General features: G+C 40.8%; 1 protein-coding gene across 1 annotated transcript in view; it reads left to right on the top strand.

Moving 5' to 3' along the window:
• GLG1 (golgi glycoprotein 1) overlaps nucleotides 1-17,889 on the top strand; it is a 156,990-nt gene extending 139,101 nt beyond the window's left edge. The window contains exons 19-26 of the mRNA XM_044663114.1: nucleotides 10,646-10,769; nucleotides 11,904-12,046; nucleotides 12,208-12,309; nucleotides 13,530-13,637; nucleotides 14,133-14,253; nucleotides 14,943-15,049; nucleotides 15,928-16,091; nucleotides 17,254-17,889. Coding sequence (XP_044519049.1) covers nucleotides 10,646-10,769; nucleotides 11,904-12,046; nucleotides 12,208-12,309; nucleotides 13,530-13,637; nucleotides 14,133-14,253; nucleotides 14,943-15,049; nucleotides 15,928-16,091; nucleotides 17,254-17,284 — 900 coding nt within the window. The 3' untranslated portion in view covers nucleotides 17,285-17,889. The remainder of the gene's footprint in view (nucleotides 1-10,645; nucleotides 10,770-11,903; nucleotides 12,047-12,207; nucleotides 12,310-13,529; nucleotides 13,638-14,132; nucleotides 14,254-14,942; nucleotides 15,050-15,927; nucleotides 16,092-17,253) is intronic.
• Nucleotides 17,890-24,271: the final 6,382 nt, after the last annotated feature.

The raw sequence follows: 24,271 nt of genomic DNA, 5'->3' as shown, positions 1-24,271 counted from the left end.
ACTTTGGAACTTGCCCAGTTGTCCTTAATCCATTCAGTCTTTCCTGTGTGGATGGTCAAGCCAAACTCCTTTGAACAGTTAGAGATCTCTGCTGCAGTGTTCTGGAGCATGAAGGAATTAGCCCAATGGCATCAACAGCAGAGTACATCCCCAGGGGAACCCTGGACCCCATAGCAGATCTCCTTTTTTTTACAGTGGCAAATACCTTTCACAAGCATACATTCCATCTCAATTGATCTTTATTATCAAAAGGACACTAAGGGGCAGCTGGGTAGCTCAGTGGATTGAGAACCAGGCCTAGAGACAGGCGGTCCTAGGTTCAAATCTGGCCTCAGCCACTTCCCAGCTGTGTGACCCTGGGCAAGTCATTTGACCCCCATTGCCTACCCTTACCACTCTTCTGCCTTGGAGCCAATACACAGTATTGACTCCAAGATGGAAGGTAAGGGTTTAAAAAAAAAAAAAAAAAGGACACTAAACAGGGTTATTTCTGTTGCTAAATCTTCCATTGAATCTTATATTAAAAATAGTGCTTGGATGGGAAACACCTTTGGTAAAAGTGCCTTGAAAATAGCATATTGTTCTAGTAAATTTTCATATTCTACATACAAGAAGCACAATGAAATGTTAAATCTACTACAGGTTTCATGAAATGTAGTCCCTTGTGTAAGAATTAAAATTTAGTTATTATAGTTATATCTTTAAAATATGTGGCCGCCAGGAATCAACAATTCAGGTTGATTCCGTAATTAAATCAGACCCAAGTCAGCATCGGGTTGAGGAGTTTATTTACAATCAGGAAAGTGAGTAGGGATAAAGAGAAGAGGGAGGTTAGAAGACTAAATAAATGAAGCTGTGAGCCGCAAGGCCCAACAGCTGGATAGGCAGAGTATAGAATTGGCCCAGCCAGGCCAAGGAAGCCAGCCTAACTTACCCACGTGACAATACAGAGTGTAATCTGTCTGTGGTCTCAGGAGATGCTTCTTCTTCCAGTTCCAGACGACAACTAACTCTACAGGAAGTTCACTAACTTACTTAAAGAGAGTGTGTCTTTCATCACTTCCTGTGGTCCACCTCTAATTCAAATGGACAAATGGCAGTTTCTACATTGATTTGGACTGCCCAAAGGCAGTCCCTTATTCTTGATTTGTTACTTATTGTCACGTGTGGGTAACTCGTCTCCCCTCCCCACTAAGGGAGGTGGGAGTGACATCATTAGCACGCCTGTGTTGAGTAGATTCTTGACTATTAAATGGGATCTGGCTATTCTATTTACACACTTGTAAAATATCAGTTATCTTCAAGAATGCCCTTGACTTTATATATAACTCCAAATTTTTATATAATGGGAGACTCAGCATCTAGTAGGATAGTTTTAATACTTTTCTCCCTTCCCTATTTCAACCTCTTGAACTATTTTTCACTCTTGTTTCCCTTTGCACCCCGGACTGTCACTGAACATGTTTTGCCGAGAGCTAACTGTTGACTACACACACCATCACACGGCTAGACAAGACTAGGGGGGAAATCCCAAAATCATGTTGACTGTGCCCTCATTTCAAGAAGGGAAACATTCTGTTCCTCCCTAATTGATTCTCTATCTCACTTCCCATAGCATTTGTTCCCAAAGCTTCCCATCACACCCTTCCCCTCGCTCCCCTCATCCATGAGATTGCATGTACAAATCCTTTATAGATCTTACAACTCTATATAAATACTAGTTGTTTCATTATTGTTACTATATTTTGCCAGAAGAAATTTGAGACCATTTTCCTAGAACTTCTCTGCTCCTCACTAATCCACAACAAAGATCTTCTACTACTTCCTTCACAGTGGTTTGAGATGAAGATGTAGCCCTTCTCCTAGCCAAGGCAAACCCTTCTTCATGCTCCCTTAAAACCAGCCCATCCAGCTTCTCCAGCAAATTACTCTCATTGTCATCTCCACTCTCTCTTATTTTCAATCCATTTCTGTGTATGGACATTTTCCTTATTATCTAAAACCTGCCCATGTTTCCCCCATCCTTATAAAGCCCATATTTGATTCAGCCATTCTTTCTATTTCTTCCTTTTGGTGGCTAAACTCTTTGAGAAAGCTATCTGCAATTGGTGCTCCAATCTCACTCTTCTAAATCCTTCCCTTGAAGCTCATCTGTAACAATAATGTCTAACTGGTGGTTCCATTATTCTTGATAGAGAAAACGGTTTGTTAAAATAATTTTTTCAACTGCTCGTTGGCTAAAGGAGGGGGATGGGAGGAGGGAAGGGAAAGAACATGAACCATGGAAAAATATTCTAAATCAATTAATTGAAATTTTTCAAATAAAAAATAATAATTTTTTCAAATCTTTTCCATTTTTGTAGTCTTTCATTTTAATCTTTGAATGCCTATAGAATGACTTTTTATACTATATCTTGCTTATTTTTACTTATCTCTTAACTATCTTCTCAGGATAATTTCTTCTTCTTGGCAAGCCAGGTCTATCTAACCTACTCCATCTATAAATTATTCACTAACTACCTAACTCCCTAAAATAATAGACAGCCACCACTCACTCTTTGAATCAGTTTTTTATAGCAGCCCAACTGTCAGTAGCCAACTGCCAGTAGCCCCTTGCCTCAGAGACAGACCCTCCTGCTCTCTAGAAATCCCTGAGGCAAAAGACCCTCAACTTTTAGTGGCTGCTTCCTTTCTCCTCACTCATCAATTGTCCCCCCTAACTTCCTGTCAGAGGGCCAGCTATTTCCTCTCCTCAGTCCTGGTCTCCCTGGTAATGGAATCTTCAGCTCTGGCTTACTGACTCAATAGACCTGTCAGTTCTGATCTACTGAGAAATCCTGCTCTCTTCTAGCCTCTTAAGCAGACAGGAAAAGATTAAGAAAATCCCTTTTAACAATGTCAATGTAATTTCTATTATCCATTTTCCCTTTTTTATTTTCATTTACTTGTTTAAATAATTCAGATTGTGTTTTAATTTTATATCATTTTTTTTTCTTTTTTTTTTTTTTTTTAAGAATTCTAATCTTAATACTGATGACTCAAGCTCATATAGTCACTGATTCTGGGATAATTCCCACATCAGCAGAAAGTCTTTACCTGTCTGTTAAAATATAATCTGTTTACTTTCTTTTTTAACTCTTGCAGAAGAGTGGCAAGAGCTAAGAAACTGGGATTAAGTGACTTGTTCAGGGTCACACAGCTAGGAAGTATCTCAGGCCAGATTTGAACTCAGGTTTGAATCCTGACTCTAGGCCTGGTGATCTGTCTGTTGTGCTATACCTAGCTGCCCAATATTTACTTCTTTGTGGTATGATTTGGTGCTCATTATATCTATCACCTACCAATTTCTCTTCCCACCCCTATTGTAGAGAGCTGTAAGCAAACAATTTGATCTGTAAATCCTATCAGATCCAGCTATAACTGATGATTATAACCAATTTATAACTTCTTTCATTATTCAAAGTTTTCCTGTGTAATAAATCATGTTAATTTGAAGAAAAGGGTGATTATGTTGGAAGCTATTAAGAGAAATTAGAATCTCAAGTAGATATTTTTATCTGGACCCCATCAAAAGATCAATACAGACTGGCAGAGCCATGTATTGACCTTTCTCAGGTTCGAGTTTGGAATGGGATATCTAAGATAAAAATCTGAGATTCCTCTTTTGATTCCTTTTATAATTCACACCTTTCTTTAAAAAGCAACATAGTCTTATTGAAAAAGCTTTGGGCTCTCAGTAATACAGCAGGAGGAGGGTTAACACAGTTTCCCTTTGACCGAGAATGCAGCTGCCTGGTACAGCCAAGGTTGAACCCTTAGCAGGGACATTTTGCCCAGAATTAAAGTAAAATAATGAGGCTCAAAAATATCGTTTTAACACCATCAAGGCTGAGAAATTCAGGGGCTTTCCGGCCTAACAAAATGTCCCAGACTTCACTTAATGATAACACATATAGTTGATAGTTTAGCATAGGTTTTTATCTACACCTGGAGGTTTCTAAGGCTTTTGTTTTGACTATAGTAAGAATACTGCTCTCTGTAATTGTGGGAAACTTTCTTGGGCTTTTGGGGGAAGGAGATCTTTAACTTTCTATATAATAAACTGGTGACTCCATTGAACCTCGGAGCACTTTGAGCTAACAAACGATGCTTCCAATTCATTCTTTACATCCAATGACCACCCTAGGCCACTCAGATAAGTCTCTGGTTATAGAGCAGGATCTCTATACCCTATCTCCCAATTTTTTTTAATGTGAGAGCCCAAGACTTCACTTAGAAGTACTCTTCATTTTTTCTGAGTCATGATAATTCATCTGTTTCTCCCTAACCTTGCATTAAAATCTAAGCATTAGAGTATTTATTTATTTTATTTTATGGGTCTTATCAAGTTCTTCATGTAATTTCTTTGCCATTTCATCCTTAACAATTTAGATTGGTGCAAGAGCTACAGTTATTTCCATGGCCTTTTTTTTGCGAGCACTGTCACTTATAATCATAATACATGATAATCAGTATGCCATGAAGTTTTGTATAACCATTCAGTGTATGATAAAACAAGTTTCTCCAAATCCCGAGCCTCTCTGATAAGTGCCCATGAGTCCTTGACCATCCATAGCCACATCCTTGTTTCTTCTGGTTTTATCTACAACAAAATATCAAGGTTGTTAGAATCCATTTCCTCTAGTAGTATATCCACTTATTGATCACTGGGCAAGGATCTTATATTTAGAATACCAGTAGTCAAATTAAAGTTTAATTGGTTTGTTTTTAATACACAACATATTAGAAAAAACTTTCAGAGGCAGAGTCAGGAAGACCTGAGTTTGAATTTGGCCTCAGACTCTTTTACCCTGTGCAAGTCACTTAATCTCTGTCTGCCTCAATTTCTTCATCTGCAAAATGGGGGATTAAATAATAGCACCTTCCTTCCAGGGCTATTGCTAGAAATAAATAATATGTGTGTAGCCCTTAGTACATTGACTGGCTCCCAGTAGGTACTGTATAAATATATATTCCCCTTGCCTTCTTAATTGCTAAAAAATAATTTTTAGGCCCATAGTAGCAAGAGGATACTTGATGCTTTTCTAAAACTTGACACATACCTTTATTTTTATGGGAACAAAATTGATCCTAGCCAACTAGAATTTATTAGTGAACCAAAAGGAATATGTGGCTTAAGGAGAATAATGAACACCTAGAGACAGGCTTACTGTCAGAGAGGGACAAAATAGATTCTGTCTATCCCCTAAGATAGCAATCCCTGGAGAAGGAGGTTGTATGTGTGAGGAAGAGCTGATGTACACAAATGCATTTTTCATGGTTTTGTAGCTGTCACCTGCCTTTTTCTCCCTCCTTCCCCAGTGCAGAGTGGGAGCAAAATAGTCATTCCCTACCTGTCTCCTTTCTTCCCTTTCCCCACCTCTCAGAAGCAGAGAGTAGGCAAGCAGGGAGGCCATCATTCCCTTTTATTCTCTTTCCTCCCTGTGTCTCCACCTCAGTAGTAGCATACATTCTATATGTCTACTGACCCAGGCAGAACAGTTCTTTATACCATCAATTTAAAAAAATAATAATAATACTTTAAAAATACTGTTTGTTTCATCTTTATCTCACTTTTTCTTTATTTATGGCAGTTTTCTAGTATATGTCATATGTTATATATCACTTCAGTAGTAGGTTTTAAAAATTTTAAATTTTAGATTTTTTTGCTAATATGAGAATTCTCTAGTAATATTGTGGTCGCCGATCTAAAGATTTTATAACTTAAGTCAAAATGACTTTTAGTAGCTTTATTTACAAAGATGTGGAAAGAGTGAAAGTGGAGAAATGTAAGAAGAAGGTAGAGAATTATCTAGCCTATCACCCTAAATGCTGCTCCGATGTGGGGCTCAGCCCCAGCAGTACTTCACCATGTCCCTTGTCTCCATGTGGATATTCTGGTAATATTCAGCCAGAAGTCCAGTGGTATCTTCCAATCTCTCCAGAAGCCAGGAAGAGAAGGCCAGCTACTCACTCATCTCCCCAATGCAGAGTCTCCAAAGGTGAAGTCCCTAGGAGAAGTCTTCCAAAGAAGCAGTCTAAAGCCAAGATCCAAAAGTGAAGCTGAAGTTCTCAGCCAAAGATCCCCTTGACAGGAAGCTGAGGACTTTTTACAGTCCTTTCTGTGTCATTTCCTGTCTCTTCCTCCACTTTATGAGAACCAGTTGCAGTCTTTCGGTTTGCCTAGTACTGCCCAGGGGGTGGTCAGTGGCCTCTAGAGTTGTCACCCTCTCTGGCAAGTGATTTGTGAACTCTCCTACTTAGTGACTGGTAAGGGTACTTTAAGTTCTTGGTTGATTAATTTAAAAGTTGCTGATTGATAGACAAAGACAGTTTGATTCACTCTTCACAAGGTATATGTAATTTATAAATAAATGGGGTGTTTGCTCAAACGCTTTTTGCTAATAGGGATGTGCAGTTCAAAAAGTAATAATTTAATAAATGCCCATTTAAAACAAACCTAAGGTATCGCCTCCCATTTATTAGATTGGCAAAGTTGACAGATATGGAAAAAGAAAAATGCAGGTGGGGCTGTGAAAAAAACAGGTGTATTAATGCACCATTGATTGAGCTGTGGTCTGCCTAGCTACTCTGGAAAACATTTGGAATGATGTCCAAGAAGATACTAAACCTGTCATGCCCTTTGACTCAGCAATACCATTACATTGGTCTGTGTTTCAAAGAGACCAAAGAAAGAGGGAAATGACTCTCTATAAAATCATTTATAACACTTCTTTTCATGTTAGCGAAGAACTGGAAACTGAAGAGACGATCATTGATTTGGGGAATGATTGAATAAGCTATGCTACGTGAATATGATGGAATGGTTTTGTGCTTTAAGAAATGAGGAAAAAAGGAGCAGCTAGGTGGCTCAGTGGATAGAGAGCCAGGCCTGGAGTGTAAGAAGGAAAATTTAGGTAATTATAGATATATATTAAAATATGTGGCCGCCAGGAATCAACAATTCAGGTTGATTCCGTAATTAAATCAGACTTAAGTCAGCATCGGGTTGAGGAGTTTATTTACAATCTGGTAGGTAAAAAGTAGGAATAAAGAGAAAGGGAGAGGCTAGTCCAGGCCAAAGGCCTGGACGGAGAGAGAAGGTTAAAGGCTAAATAAATGAAGCTGCAAGCCGCAAGGCCCAACAGCCAGATAGGCAGAGTTTAGAATTGGCCCAGCTAGGCCAAGGAAGTCAGCCTAACTTACCCACGTGACAATATAGAGCGTAAGCGTTCTGTAGTCTCAGGAGATGCTTCTGCTCCCAGTTCGAGATGGCAACTCCCCCCACAGGAAGTTCACTAACTTACTTAAAGAGATAGTGTCTTTCATCACTTCTTGTGGTCCACCTCTAATTCAAATGGACAAATGGCAGTTTCTACATTGATTTGGACTGCCCAAAGGGCAGTCCCTTATTCTTGATTTGTTACTTATTGTCACATGTGGGTAACTTGTCTCCCCTCCCCACTAAGGGAGGTTAGGGTGACATCATTAGCACGCCTAGGTTGAGTAGATTTTTTACTATTAATGGGCTCCAGCTAATTCCATTTACACAGGAGATAGGAAAATCATGGGTTCAAATCTGGCCTTAGACACTTCCTAGCTGTGTGCCCCAGGCAAGTCACTTGACCCAAATTGCCTAGCCCTTATCATTCTTCTGCCTTGCAATCTGAGACTTAGTATTAATTGTAAGACAGAAGGTAAAGGGTTGGGGTTTTTTGTTGTTGTTTTGTTTTTGTTTTAAGAAAAATGATGAAAGAGATGGTTTCTGAAAACCCTGGGAAAACTTGTTTTAATTGATGCTGAGTGAAATGAGCAAAACTAGGTGAACAGTTTAAACAATAACAATAATATTGTAAAGATAATCAACCATAAAAGATTTGGGACCCCATCTTTCCCTCCCCCCCCAAAAAAAAATACCAACCACAATTTCAGATTAGTCTTGATGAAACATGCTGCCTACTTCCTGACAAAGAGAGATAATGAACTCAGAATCGAGGCATATGGTTTTGGCCTGATTGGGGGTGGGGTGGGGGGGGGTGTATTTCGTTTTGTCAGAAAAAACAAAGGCAGGAATTTATTTTACTTGTTCATACATATTTGTAATAAGTTTTTGTTTGGGTCAGGGAGAGAATTTGGACCTAAAGATATAATAAAATAGATTTTAAAAAAATTTTTTTTCATACAGCAGTGTGCATATGAGTTTGTAAGTGAACCATTCTGCAAGATAAAATGTAGGGGGCAGGGGGGCCCAGACGGCAAAGTAAAGGGATTTGTCTTGAGTTCTCCCAAATGCTTCTCCAAAAAAATAATGTCTTTAAAATAATATCTCTAATGTTGACTTTAAATGATCACTCTATTGCAAATAGTAATATGGAAATAGGTTTTGAACAATGATAGGAGTAAAACCCAGAGTTGCTGGCTCTGGGAGGGGGAATGAAGAGGGGAGGGAAAGAACATGAATCATGTAACCATGGAAAAACCTCCTTAATTAATTGATTGATTGATTGATTGATTTTAAGTGAATAGCATCTCTAAATGAATTGTAGAGCAACAGAAGGTCAGGGCAAAACAATTTTCAATCCCTTGATAACTTAGAAGGTCAGCACAAAAAGTCTGTCTCACTGGGGTGAGAATAGAGCACAGTCCAGCTCAACTTCCTCTGGCAAACCAATACTGTGTGTGTGTGTGTGGTCTGAATTGTCATCAGTAGCTTCTGAAGCTCTCAGTTTCACATAATTTCAGATCATAAGGGGAGTTGGCAGTTGGTCAGAAGATTACAGGAAACTCTTCACTGGCACTGGGTACAAGACTGTTACATTGCCCATGCACACTTTTGAGTCATGGTTCTAGGACAAGGAGGAGCAGAAACAGAAAAGAGTGATTGTGGTACTCATAGATAGACTCAAGCACAAGCCAGGAGAGCAATGACTACACCTCTCCTTAGATCATACCACCTTAGTAGAACTAAAAACTTATAGACATCCCCCTCCCCTGAATTAACTCTGAAAACATCAACACAAAAAACCTGAGGCTTGGGACAGGGTATCCTCCAATACAGGAGCAGAACCTGTGGCTAGCCAAAACCAGCACCCAGCTATCTACGCTGTCAGTAAGCAGAGGTCTCGATCCAGTTGGACATGAGACCTAACCTTGGGTCCCTATCTGATCTGTCACAGACCATCACCTCAATTAATAATCAAGAGAGATTTGGATAGTGCAGGGTAGCTAGAACAGAGTCTGGGTTACAGGTTAGAGAGTTAAGGGTGATTAGTATAGACCATCAAAATTTCTGAAGGCTCTTCGTGAGAAGGTTTAGATCTGGGTTAATTAGCTAGTGAATCAGTGACAGGGATTCCCCTTTCCCTCCAAACTTCTCTGATTATTACTAGAGGTGATGGTCTATGACAGATCAGATAGGGACCCAAGGGTAGGTCCCAGGTCCAGCTGGACCCAGACCTCTGCTTACTGATAGTGTAGATAGCTGGGTGCTGGTCCTGGCTAGCCACAGGTTCAAAGGATCTTCTTCCAAGGAAACACAGCAATAAGGACAGCAATAAGGACAGGATCAGAAACCACAGGACTTAGCAGCCACTCCCTCCAGTTCACATCCAGAGAGAGAGAACTAACAGCTAACCCTACATTCCAGCATTCCAGAATCTTTCCATCTTCAGGTCTCATGCATCTGTTCTCTGCAAACCATCTTCCTACTATACTTATCTCTTCTTCATAACACCCTCCTGAAAAAGAACTGATGTATTCTGAATGCAGATTGAAGCATACTTATTTTTACTCTCTTTACTTTTCCTTGTGAGTTGTGATATTGTGGTTTGTTTTTTTTTTTTTTTTTTTTTTTTTTGGTCTGTGTTTTCTATCACAATAGGGCTAAAATGAAATATATTTTGCTTGATTTCACATGAATAAACTATATAAAGTTGCTTGCCTCTTCAAGGAGAGGGGTGAGGAAGAAGGGAAAGAGAATTTGAAACTCAAATTTTAAAAAACGAAAGATAATTTTTTACATGTAATTGGAAAAAATTTTGAAGTTAAAAATTTATAAAGAGAAAAAAGACAAAATGCAAACTTTCTTTTATTAGAAGGTCTTTGGGAACAGAAATTTGAAATTTATACTAGCGAGGCTAAAAATAATAGAGTAATAGACATCTGGGTAATAATTACAGTAGAAAATGAAAGACAAATTGCATCTTTATGCTCAAGACACAAAAGACAAGTTTGAATTACTCTTCAGTGGATAAGATTGCATGGGGTGATAGCTACAACTAATTTCTTTCTTGAGCCCTTCAATAAAGAAAAAATGAAACAAATCGTAGATTTCTGACGTAAGTAGGAAATAGTAATTGCTCATATTTCTCTAACATTTTAAGGTTTATAAAAAGTGCCTTTCTCTCAGCATCCCAGTGTTGTAACTAGTGCAACTAGTATTAACTCTGTTTTCCTTGTCAAGAAACTGAGACTTAGTTAGTTGCCTTTAGTTGGCCATATGGCTCAGAGCTCAGAGCTGACCTCAGTGTCCTGGCTTTATGTCCCATGCTCAGGCCTGAGTCTGGGCCATGCATGGAGCTGCTGACTGGACTTCCTTTTTTTGCAGAGATTCTGTCCAGAAGCAGATTCAAAGAACATGCTCCAGTGTTTGAAACAAAATAAAAACAGTGAACTGATGGACCCCAAATGTAAACAAATGATCACCAAGCGCCAGATTACACAGAACACAGGTAATTAACCCCCTTCATTCAACTCCTCTGGGCTCTGTTGAATATGCCTTTAACAGAAGTTGACAAAGGGAATAATGAACCAGCCTTGTGATGCTTTCTCTCCATTGAGGTTATCTTGATGTGATGCAGATAAATAACTAAAAGCTAGAAGAGGTAGGATAGATCCCAGTCATCAGGAGAAAGAAGAGGAATCAGAGTTTGGTGGTGTGGAGAAACCAATTCTGGCATGCAAAGGAAGAAGGGGTGAATGTTCTCCATCTTCTCCAAATGCAGAAGAGGAGAAAGGGATAGATGTGATCAAAGTGGTGATTTCAGTTAGACCCAAGGGCCCAGAAGTGATAGTAATAATTACCAGATCTTTGATAGCATGACCAGCAGTAGCTGAAGAATTGCCCCCCTGGATATAGGGGGATAGACAGGCTAAACTCACTCTCTGCCCCTCCTTCCCTGCCTTCTCTCTCCCCTCAGTTTTAAATTATTTTACTTACAAATTACCACAAGATTAGTTTTGACTTGTGATTGTAAAACAGCTTCAGTATAAAGAAATGGTATGAGTCTCTTGATCCTCTTACAGTCGTATAGCCTTGAGAAGTGATAGCAGCTCACGGTTGTGGAAAGACCTTTTGGACCCTAGACTTCCTTTGGTCTCTCAAATCTAAGAATGCATCTTGGTCCCGGAGAACTGATAATAAACCACACTTTTATTCTTGAAGTGTAGTAGAGCATATTATTTGATGATGCAGAAAAGTTGTATGTTCATCAGATGAGGTCACTTAGTTTTGCTTAACTCCTCCTGTTTCCTGGATTCAGTGTTGGGGGGCAAGAGGTATATGAATAAATGACAGGTGTCTTTTAGTGTCAATAGATTTACCACAGTTCCAAAGGACTCTTCATGTAAAATGCCATCCACCCCCAGATAGAGAACTAGAGTACAAAGTACAAATTGAAGCATTTTTTTTCTTCCTCCCCCTCTCCTCTTCTCAATAGAGTGGGAGCTGGAGGCGAAGCAGAGAATTTGGATATGGAAATTTTTTTTAATAATTTTATTTTAGGTATAAATAAAAACAGAATAAAATATCAAGGTATATAAACCCATATTCATTTTCTTGGTCTCCTTTCTTTCTTCTGTCCCAGATTACCGCCTAAACCCTGTGCTGCGGAAAGCCTGTAAAGCTGATATTCCTAAATTCTGCCAGAATATCATAAATAAGGCCAAGGATGATTCCGAGCTGGAAGGCCAAGTCATCTCTTGTCTGAAGCTGAAATACGCTGATCAGGTAAGCCTGGGTTAAGAGAGTGGTTCCTATTCTGAGATGGTATATTTTAAACAGGTTTGTTTTTTAACCCATTTATTATTCCTGTATTCTTGCCTGCCTGTAGCTAAACAAATAGGCCAAAGTTAGCAAACTAATTATTCTCCTTTCCCTCCCACCTGCAGCGCCTTTCTCCAGATTGTGAGGACCAGATCCGAGTAATCATCCAGGAATCTGCTTTGGATTACAGACTAGACCCTCAATTACAGATGCATTGCTCAGATGAGGTAGGACAACCTCATCATGAAACTCATTGTGACCAGAACAATCTTGGCCATTTTTAATGGGCAAGAGAAGCAGAGTTGTAAATCAAATTCACCCTTTCTTCTGGCCCCCTTTCCCCTAGTGTACCTCCAGTCTTCATAGTCATTCTGCTGGATTCTCTCCCTTTAGCTGTTGTGTAGTTAAAAAGGGAGTGGTGGATTTGGTGGCAGAAAAATCCCATCTCTTCTTCTTACCAGTTGTTTGTCTCTGCATTTGCCTCCCCACTTCCTGCGTTAGGAGGATCAGATGAGTGTAATGCATGTCAAGCACTTTGTAACCCCACAAGTGTTCTATAAATGAATATGACAGCATGCCCTATTAGACTGTATCTTCTTTGAATCCATGCTTGAAGTATATCAGATTACTCAGAAACCAGAAATGAGCTTTTTGTAGCTCTTTGGGAAACAGCCTATAGGCAAAATGTACAAGTACAATTTTTGTTCCTTCCCTTTCTTGTCCCATTCTGTTGGTTAGTCCATTACAATCCAGAATGGCCAAAAATAGGATATTTCTCCTTTGATATCTTATGAAAATACCCACTTTAAGAGCTGTTTGGCCTCCTAGTACATACTTTCTCTAAAGAGAATACAATGTAAAATTTACTTAGTATTTGTTTCTTTATACCATACAACCATCTTATCATAGTTAAAGTGATCCTTTTCAGACAAGGTCTTGATTAGATTAAATTAACCAAGAAAATTGTCTATTTTCTTCTTCATTGTGATCTATACACTGTGGGAATCCTCTGCCTGACAAGCATGTGCTGATTGTTGTCCTCAGCTCTAGCAGTATACTTTCATGGATGGTCCCTAATCCACCTGTAGCATATCTTCTTCTAAGAGAATTTTCCATGGGAATCAAGTAAATGTTTTCTGCATGAGTCTGACTCACATCTGGGAATTGGTCATCTCAGTTTGTTTTGTGCTCTGAGTGTCAGGCACGGCAAGTGAGGCAAGAGAAGAGGAGGCATTCTGGGCCCCTTGCTTGCCAGGATGCTCTATGGAGAGAGCTATTGGCAAATGGAATGGAGATGCTGAGTTATCATGATTCACAGGCTAAGAATTGCTAATTTGAGGATGTGAGCAAAGTTCTCCTGAGCCACCCTGTTTGCCTGCTGTTGTTGTATGTCCTTCCTTTTGCCCTTTTCATGAATGTGCTGCTTGTGTATGTGTCCCTTAAATAGATCTCCAGCCTGTGTGCAGAAGAAGCAGCAGCCCAGGAACAGACAGGTCAGGTAGAAGAGTGTCTAAAAGTGAACCTGCTCAAGATCAAAAATGAAATGTGTAAAAAGGTAAGAGGACTCCACCAGCCTTGGGCACTCACTCCTATCTCTTTGTCCTCTGTCCAGGCCTTGGGCCTCCAGAGCTCTTGAACATTCCCCAGCTAGACTCTGTTGAAAAGAGAGAGAGGTTCATCTCGATGAGAAGGCTAAAAACAATGTCATCTTCCCCACTACCCTCGTCTTCCCTCCTACCCCCCTCACCTGCACTCCTTCAGCCTTGGAGCTTGGTTCAAGGGTCACCCACTATTTTGCTACATGAGTTTGTTAATGTGTTCCAAGTCTATTATTAGCAGTGCTGTGCCCCCCTCCCACCATATTAAGGTGAATTTCTACAGACTCAAAGTAATCATTGATTATACATTTAATTATTTTCAGAATTGCAATTTATATTCTACCATTCCATGGTCCTTACTAATTGATTCTTTGTTTTAGTATAAATACTGGCAAATAATAAGCCTAATCTGTTTGATCTTTTATGTCTCTGCAATCATCTTTCCTCTCCAGGAAGTATTAAACATGCTAAAAGAAAGCAAAGCAGACATATTTGTGGACCCCGTTCTTCATACAGCCTGTGCCTTGGACATCAAACACCACTGTGCAGCCATCCCCCCTGGTCGAGGGCGGCGTAAGTCACTGGCTTTTCAGTTCCTCATCTACTCACTCTTACATACATAATGTGACTATGCTAGAGGAGGAACAAGGACTCATGGATGTCAGTCATTGTCACTCTCCCTTTTGCAGCTGAGGGTTTTCAGAGAACATGGCCCACACAAACTTTGCCAGAGGTTAAGTGTTCTGGAAACCAGGGGTATTGCTGGATTAAGTGGCTGCTAGAACAAGGCTTCCTCCTAGTCAAGAAATGTTTTGATCTTGCTCAGGATTACCTAGGTCTAGAAGTAGCTATAGATGTTATGAACTAGAAATAGAAAAGAAGCCTAAATATTTGTTGTCTGCTTCCTTTGCCCAAGTTTCAGCAGCCTCTCACTGAGGTCAGGATGGTTTGTGCCTAGCATTGAGTTATGTCTACAGAGGGAAACAAGGACATCTCTGAATGTGGGAGTGGTATGGAGTTTGGAACCATCCAAGTCTTGCAAAAATAAGCAAGTTTTGAAAAGAATAGAGGACATTCCTTTCAATGTTGTATTTTGGTCTAGTTTTCCTCAGATGGGAAATTAGAAAAAAATTTGTGTTGTTCTTGGTGGTTTTGAATTTTATAGTGACATGTAGCCTGATGAATGCCCTCATCCTTGGCTGTCTGGGAGTACTTCCCTCAGCTGTTTAGGCCTTTTGTGAATACCTTTTCTCCTCCTGCAGAAATGTCCTGCTTAATGGAGGCCCTAGAAGACAAGCGAGTCAGACTACAGCCTGAATGCAAGAAACGCCTCAATGATCGGATCGAGATGTGGAGTTATGCAGCCAAGGTGAAGGTTAAAGGAGGTTTGGGTAGCAGCTTCTCCAGAGGTTTCTCCCTCTTCTGGAAGTTTGGCTTTTTCTTGAAATCCACTGCCTGCATCTTGCTCCCTTGTCTTATTTCAAGGGGGAACAGGCAGTGCTGGTTTTGTGATTTCCTATAGTAAGCTTATCTTTCAAAGCCAATCAAGTCTTAGAATCTTTCCAAAAACCTTTTCCCAACCCTTGGAGCAGCCTGAAAGCATCTTCCCCCTTTCTGTTAGGACACTGAATGCAGTAAGGGCTGCAGCTACCAAAGCCATGCCTGCAAACCTTTGTCCAGACTGGTTTTTTCCTGCTTTCAACCTGAGCAACTTAGAATTAGTCAAGGAGATGAAAGATGTGACTTACGTCACCCCTGCAGCTTTTTATTATATTGCTGGATCCAAAGGGAAACCCGGCAGCAGGCCCATAAGAAGTATAAGCCTTGTCTCCCACCAGAGTAGCTTTTTGTTAGGTTTTCATCAAATTTTATGGGAAAATAGTATTATAGCCTCTTAGTCTGGACTATGGATGACAGATAGCAAGATGAAGGTGAAAGAAGTCATAGATTTAGACAGGATCTCAGAGGTCATGTAGTTCAAGACAACTTAAAAGGCTATTTGAAGCAACCAGTATAGCACAATGGATAGAGCATTGGACTGGCAATCAGAAAGACCTGAGTTCATTTCCAGCCTCAGACACTAACTGTGACCCTGGACAAGTCACTTCACCTCTGCCTTTGTGGTTCCCCTCGAGAGCAATTAGGACTGTGGAAACTAAGGAGGGGCTAACACAAACAGATCATGCAGGTGATCGGGCTTCCAGCAGCTCTTGACCACATGTCACTCTGTTTCCTCCTCCCTTCTAGGTTGCTCCAGCAGAAGGCTTCTCTGATCTTGCCATGCAAGTGATGACATCCCCATCTAAAAACTACATTTTGTCAGTGATCACAGTGGGCATCTGTATACTGTTCCTGATTGGCCTGATGTGTGGACGAATCACCAAGCGGGTGACACGAGAGCTCAAGGACAGGTAGAGCCCAGATTGGCCACCAAAGCAATCATCTGCCCAGTGCCCAGTTTGTACAGCCCTCTTGTATAGTCTCCCCATCCACCTCACTCTTCTGAGCGGAGAAACAAGCACCCAAATTAGAACAGCAGCAGTTGTCCACTCCATTGCCCCATCTTGGACTTCGTCCACGGCATCCTCATCACTCTATGAAAGAGTCTGTGTACAACTTCAACAGCTGGCCCACGATTGTTATCCCCTTGTTAGACTTTTGTTTACCTGCCTGTAGATAAGTCTCATGCCAATGGAACTACCAACACTCCCAGAATCAGACTGACCTGACCTGCAACTCAAACCATTTTTAAGTAAAAAATTTTTAAAGAGAGAAAAATACATATATATATATATATACATATATATATATATACATATATATAAAACCTCCAAGCTTGATTTGGGTAGTGGGGTTCATTCCTGGATACATTTATACTCTGTGACTGGGTAAAAATCAAGATAGGACTTTAGAGAGGAATCGTGTCACCTAATATAACTTGGTTTTTTGGATGTCTTACTCGTCTTCTCATAAGTGTCTTCAGCATTTTATCAGGATAGTGGACACCAGTGACAGGATTCCCCACTGACCATCCTGATTTGGGTCCCATTCATTTCTGCTGAAACATCAATGCCTTCCAACTTCCGTCCTCCCAGAGCCACTACTGGCCAAGGTCCCAGGGCCTGAAGGATTTCTTAAAGATCTCTGCACGTTAAGCGGAACCTGGGCTGATAGAAACTGAATTGGGGAGACTAAGCTTTTGTGAAGCCAGTCACTCCATGGAACTGCACTGAAAGGCTGCTTCCCACATCCTTTGGTAGTTAGAGCCCAGCCACCTCCTTTCAGCAAGCCAGTTCACTGATTTGAGTTCCTTTTGAGTTGACCCTTGTGTGACTCCAGAAGCCCTCTGCTTCATCTAAAGACACTGACTGGAATTAGAAGTGCCCCCTGGAATGTGGTTGGGGGAGGGAGGAAGGTTATCAAGGAGAATTTGGTTCATTTGGTGTTTTTTAATATTTAATTATAGGCTATCAAAACTTCAGTTTGCAAAGATCCATGGGAAGTCTCAGTGTGTCTCTTGTAATTGAGCAACTAGAATAACAGCTGACTATCCAAACATTCTAAACTCTCTAGGAATAGAGACCCCTCCTGGGCAGAGCTCTGATGCCAGAGGGACTAAGCATGCCTAAGAAAAAGTGATCCACAGCTGGTCTGGGTGAAGAGTACACATCCAGAAATGACACCGTCTTCTCCTGTTTGCCATGCACACCAGCCCTGGAAGCCCTGGATGAATATGATGTTTCCAAGACTCATTATCCCTTCCTGCTTCTGAGCTGAGAAAGGAATCTTTGCTCAAGCAGTACCCTTATCCAGGGCCTGTCTCCCTTCTCCCCACCCCCACCCCCCCTTGTAAAGAGGATTGGGGAATGAATTTTGGTCCTTTCCTTGAGAACCTTAGGTTGAGTGTTGGGCTTCAAGTCACAGTGGCTGCACAAGAGGGCAGCATGTACAGTAGGAGATAGATAGATATAATATATATTTTATTAACCTGTTAGATGTGTCCACATATTATGTGCTGGAATATTCTAAATGATGTGCCTAAAACTGTCCATGTAGGCTGAGGCTGATTTCATAATTAATTTCCATTCCTTCACCATTTCCAGTTCTTTTCCCCCTTACCAAGAATGACCTGGTATTTCCATCACATGATCACAAGATAGAGTGTATCTGATTGTGGACCAGCTGATCTAGGTTACTTTCTGTGTATAAACTGACATGTATATGAATATTGTGATTTCTTTTGCTACCCTTCTTGAGTGCTAAAGAGGATTCAGAGATAGATATTAGGTAAAGATGCCTTTATTTGTTCCTACCTACAAGTTGGAGAGGAAATGGTCTCTGTTGTGATCTTCTCTCCTGAATGTTGGTGGAGTAGGAGTGCCTCCCATGGGCTTGGGATTCCAATCAGAGCAAAAACTACAGGTGGATTATGAAAGGCATAACAGGTCCCAGAAGTCAACTGTGCTTCCTTCCTGCCCAGGGTTTTGTGAACTTCCAAGGGAAGCAGTTGTCCTTCACATGTAAAGAGAAGCTGATGACTACCCATTCCCTTTAGTCTTGTTCATACTATTTGCTTAATCTTACCTACATAGATGATTTGAGGGCTTTTTTTTCCTTCAGAGAGAGTACTTCCAAATTAATGATACTTGAAGCTCAAGGGTACATAAATTCTCTTTTTGTCCTCACCACCCTACTCCAAGCCATAAAGGAACCGAATTTTTTTGTTGTAAGAAAGGGTTCCCGTGGGGGTGAGGGGGGGTAGTTGGGGGGTGAGGGAGAACACAAACATAGCTCTCGATGGATAGGATCAGTTTCTACCATCTAGGGAATGATTTTTCAACTTCTTAAGTTTTTCCCTTGTATAAGAATGTTAACTGCTTGTGTTCATTAATGAAAGGATTCTGATAGCCCTAATACACAGGTTTCAAACTCTTAATGCCCTTTAAAATTTAACAGCTTAAGACTGCATAAAGACTTGACATACTCTATAAGATCTTAAGATACCTTTTTTTTACCCTTAGAAGTAATGAACTGTGCTAGTTCTCTCTACACATTAGCTGAGTTAAAAATTAAAAGGGAAGTTTGGCTGTTGAAGCTGTTAACCTTTCGAAATGATCAAACTGGTAACCAAAGCCCCACTTCCTCTAATTGCTTATGGGAAGGTTTTAATGACCACTGTCTTTTATCTTGAGGGGGCCAGTATTGGCCACAATCTAAGGCCTAAGTAGTAGGTTCTGGTCATAATGTCCTAAGCAAATGCCATTCCATTTTCCAAGTCTACGTGTCCTACACCAACTCAGCCACTTGACAGACTGGTGGTTCAAGATGCCATGATTGCAATAGCCAGAGATAAGATCTGTGAGCACATTTGCAACTGACCCTATGAATATGATCACCACTAAAGAGATGAAGAATACTTTTACTTCCTGTTTGTCAGGTTTATTTACCTGTTGTCTAGCATGAATCAGATTAGAAGAAAAACTTTCTTGCCATCAGGTGATAGCATTAAACCCTGAATTAAGTGACTGCAAGGACTCTAAGGTTTGTTAAATGACCCCATCCAGACATACAGAAGAAAGTGATCCAGGCCCTTACCAAGAAATAATACAATCGCAAGTTAGCAAAATAGCAGGTATCCATTGGATTTGGTTGGCATCTCATTCCAACATCCACCAAGGATCCTTGATACAGTTCTCCAAAGGGAACTTAAGATATCCATCTCACATTTTGGGCATGCTATTCATTATTCAAAAAACCAGAAAATTAGGTAAATTGGCTGGAGTAGAATCAAGCTGGATCTATACTGGGCCACTAGTAAGAAGCCAGTTACAGGTGTGAAGATCTGTTATAAGGGTTCCAAGGGAAAACAGGTTCTAGAGCACCCTATTCTCTGAAATTACTGTTACCCAAAGAATAGTCTTTGGGGAAGAAAAGTACTATATTCTAATTCTTGGTAGAACCAGTGCTTGTGTGAATGATAGTTGTTTTCAGGATAGAATCCTCTAGTGGGGGAAAGAATCTGGCCTTGAGATATCTATATCTATAGACATAGATATAGATGTATATTTTTAAAAGCTGAGGCTTCAAAAGTTCTGAGAATTTTTCAAAGAGATAACCCCACTATAAAGAAGGAACTTTCATTTTCTGTTCCCTAAAGATGTTTTCTAGCTGTCACCTCCACTTTCAGAGTTACCTGATCTAGGGACCCCCAAAGCTAAATCAGAACATTCTTGGGAAGCCAGAGTGACTCCAGGGCATTGCTACAGGGCAGCATTTACTTCAAGTTATTTGTTAATAAATATTTTTGTATTGTGTTTACTTCTAGAATCTTTAATATATCATTTAATCCTCCCAGAGAGAGTTGGGAAGGGAATACTATTAAAGGTTGATAGAAATTTAAGTTTTCCTTTCATCTGCTAGGAAAGCAAATGTCAGATTTCATTTTCTCCTAGGAGAACACACCTAAGATATGTCATCAGCCTGACATCACCTTACAGAAGTATTGACAGGAGTTTACAACTTTCCTTTAAAGTTAGAAAGTGAGTATTAATCCCTTAGTCTGACAGTGGCCCATCCAGTTTCTTCATTCTATACTGTATTTATTCTCAGTCGGGTCAGAACTAAATCTTTTTTCTGCATCAGTATGGCCTTTGAAAATACTTTACACCCTGGATTTCTCCTGTTACCATCCCTTCACAAAGTCTCCACTGGGGTTCTATAGAGATCCAGAATCTGAGAGGTGGACAAGATAGGCGTATGGGGATGGTGGAATGAGTGTTGTTTCAGAGAATGAGGACTACCTTTTGAATAAACCAGAATCAACCCATCCATCCCTCCTTTGTTTTGACTCCTAAATGAAGCCTGCTGCCATCTTCTCCACAAGGCAGACCATTGTTGTTGAGCTCTGGGTTCAGGAACATAAGAGATCAGCCTGTCAGCTGTCTCCAGCCTTAATATTAGAAGTATTCCATCAGCCCCTCATCTAGCTGGTGAGAGGGTCTGTAATTCCCACAGTCAACTTCTGGAAAAGAAAGAAGAATGTGGCTTTTTGAACTGTGAATACTTATACCTGTTCTTTATTTTTGCAAATTCTGGGTGTATAAGAGCACAGAAGTCAGAATGCTAGAGTTGTATATCCTGATTTGAATCATCTAGTTTTGTAAAAGGTGGCATTCTGTTGCATTAACATTTAATACTGTACCCTTCTCTCCCCAATTTTACACATGACATTACTGTATTTGACTCTGGCTCCTCCTTGCTTTTTTTTTTTTTTTTTTTTTTTTTTTTTTATATATATATCTCTAGAGGTGGCTAACTTTCTAATCAGATTCCTCTTGGGTCCTCCTCACCCACCTCTTACTACCACTACTGCTCCTTCATGGTTTGGGCAGCCTCTCAGCTAGAGCACAGGGCTGTAAAAGAATGTGACAGCCCAGAGCTGGAAGTTAATGGATCCTTAGTGATCTACTGCCCCATTCTCTTCTTCATCCCATGAGCAGACTACCAAAGAGAGAGAAAGAGAATGCTTCTTCCCCCCACTCCCCACCCCTCACCATATGTTGGGGGTTATTGGGGTCTTGGTAGTAGAGAAATTTGGGATCTGGAGTGGAGTTAGGGTGGTACTTCCTCCCCCCACTCCACTCCTTGGCCCAAGCATCTGTAATGTAGCACCTAACAAGCCCCAGCTCAGAGGTGCCAGGATCTGTGAATGGTTCCCCATGTTCAGACAGGAGCTGGGGGGTGGGGAGGAGGAATTGAGTAAAATATCGGATGGCCAGGGAGGATCAAGCAGAGAGTCCAGGCTGGAAGATGATCAGCACCATTACCATGTTGTCAGCCTCTCCAAGGGCAATGTCTCAAATCAATCAAAAGCATTGAAACAAACAAGACAGTAAGTGCTGTGGGTTATATTAGACTTTTTTAAAAAAAAAAAAAAGAAAAAAGAAAAGAAAAAGGAACGAAGAAAAAAGAGAGGGGGAAAAAATAAAAATAAGACTCTTTTGTAAATTGTTTTCTGTGTATAAAATTCTGGCCGTTCCTTGTTTTTACATGTTCATGCTGTGTAATTTTGAGATGTTACTGAGATTCTGAACATAATGTGCATTTTTTTCTGTACAGATGAAATGGGAGAATTTAATAAAAAAAAAAAGAGTCTGCAGGTTTTTACTTGTTAAATTCTTCTGTCTGTGGTGAATGGAAAGAGTTACCAGTCACTCCATACGCTACTCTAAGTTGATGAAGCAAAACCAAGGCCCATAGTTTTTTATCCACTGAGGGGAGATTTGAGGGAAGGAAAGTTTGACTTTTAAAGTAAGTAAATGCCTGGCATTTCTCTCTGGAATAGTGTAACTGCTCTGCCTTCACCCCATGTTCCATCCAACAAAGCGTGTTATAGATACAAATGCAAAAATAAAACAACCCTCCAAGACTTTACATTTGCTTTTCCCTTTAAATGTTTAACTGATAGTCTTTACTTTAACTGATATACTGTCCATAAACTCTTGTTACAAATAAGAAAAGCAAGCCTACCTATGTGCCTCGTCTGAAAAACTCACACCCCACTCAGTCTGTCACTGTTTCTGAATATAAACCAGAACATAAAGGGCAATAAAATGCCTTTCCATTTCTGGAGAGACAAGGATCTTGCTTCATCATTGGTGAATGCAAAGTCATTTGAGAAAGGAGTAAGCCAGAACAGTTGGGACAATCAGAGAAGACTTCCCAGAGGACATCGCTTCTGAGTTCAGTCCAGATGTTCTGAAACAGTCACCTTAATGTGGTATCCAGTACCACCCCCTTCAAGCAAGTTTCATCACTACCCAAACAGATTTCCCAATGTGGTGTCCTTGGAGCTGTTTATACCCTACTAAGGAGACATCATCAGTTGAAGGAATAATGCTTTAATCTTACTACACTTGATCAGGACCCCTGGTCGCTGCCCTTGTAGAAGGCAGCACTAGGCAGGTGACCTTTGGGAAGGATGTCCTTCATCCCGGTCAGACCACATCTGATTGCCCCATTTTGGAAAGGACCAAAGAGCTTCAAGGAGAGCAGCCAGGATGGAGAAGTCCTGAGTCCATCATGCAAGCAAATGATGCTCAAAGAAATGAAGGCTACTTTGCTTGTAAAAGGGGTTTGTCTTCAGTATTTGTAATGCCCAGAGGGACAGAGGGGGTAGAACCTGACCAAGAAACCAAGAAAAACTTCGATTCTAGGCCAACGCTCCTTGAGAAGCTGATTTAGCCACAGCAAGAAAGGGAGATTCCACAGGGTGGGCTGCCATTCTCTAACCTCTCCTCTGGCCCTGGAGGCACCCTGGAAAATTCAGTATCTTTTCAAGAAAAACTAGGCTGGTCTGTGTGGGGTAGAGGTTGCTGGCTAACAATAAGCACGGATCAGAGCAGTGATTTGGAACTTGGAAGGCTCCCCTCAATTTGGTGCTTGGATGAGATTCCTGTAGGGGGCCTTTGGGATCCATTCCATCTCGAGTGGCTCATCGGGCCTTCCGTATCCAGTTCCTTCTCTCGTGCTCAGTGTCCATCGTTTAGCTCCCAGAGCTGATCAGAACCAAGGGGAAGGGAAGGGAATGGGTACTTAATAAGCATCTACTGTCACTCCCTCACTCATTAAACACGAGGGGCTTCCTGTGGCAGCCAGGATCCAGTACAAAGCCCTCCGGCTGCTCCGGGTTGGCCACATTTGCCCTCTTCTCCCCTTCTGAGTCTCCCCATCTTCTGTTCTCATTCTCTCCAAGCTCAGCTCCAGGCCCCCTCCCCTCCCCACAGCTGAGTTAGTCAAGGCAGGGAAGAGATGTTGGACTTTGGATCAGAAGAACCCGAGCTGTGTGGCCCTGGGCAAGTCAACCTGTTTGCTTCAGTTTCCTCATCTGCAAAATGGGGTTCATATGAGTAGAATTGCTTGTCAGCTCCAAGAGAGGGAAGGGAGAGAACAAGAATCATGTAACCATGGGGGGGGGGGTTAAAATAAAAATGGGGTTCATAATATCCCTTATGGTCCAGGGTCTAAACCTCTTAGCAAACCATAAAGCATTTTATAAATGCTAGCTATTATTATTATCATCTTCAAAGAAATTAGATGACTTGCCCATGATCAAGGCTGGTAAGTAACCTTCAAACTCATTAATGATTAGTATTAGTTAGTAGTAATAATAGTAATGTTTATATAGTATTTACTCTATAATAGGCACAAAGTGCTTTCCAATTATTATATCATCTGATCTTAATAGCCCCAGGAAGTAGATATTATTCTTAGTTTCATTTTATGGATAGGGAAACTGAGGCAAATGTGCTAAGTGATTTGTGCAGGCCCAGTTAAGTGTCTGAGGCTGGATTTGAACTCAGGTGTTCTGGACCAAGTGCTCTATTGACAATATTGACTTAGGAGCAGAGTTCAAGACCTCCTGGGCAGGGGCAGCTTGGTGGCTTAGTGAATCGATTGCCAGGCCTGGGTTCAAATGTGACCTCAGACCCTTCCTAGCTTTGTGACCCTGGGCTAGTCACCTAACCCCCATTGCTTTGCCCTTACCACTCTTCTGCCTTGGAAGATAGAAGGCAAGGGTTTAAAAAAGAAA

This window comes from Gracilinanus agilis, chromosome 2, assembly GCF_016433145.1.
Source record: "Gracilinanus agilis isolate LMUSP501 chromosome 2, AgileGrace, whole genome shotgun sequence".
Lineage (NCBI taxonomy): Eukaryota > Metazoa > Chordata > Mammalia > Didelphimorphia > Didelphidae > Gracilinanus > Gracilinanus agilis.
The sequence above is the reverse complement of the archived record's forward strand: the minus strand, read 5'-3'. Positions and strand labels throughout refer to the sequence as shown.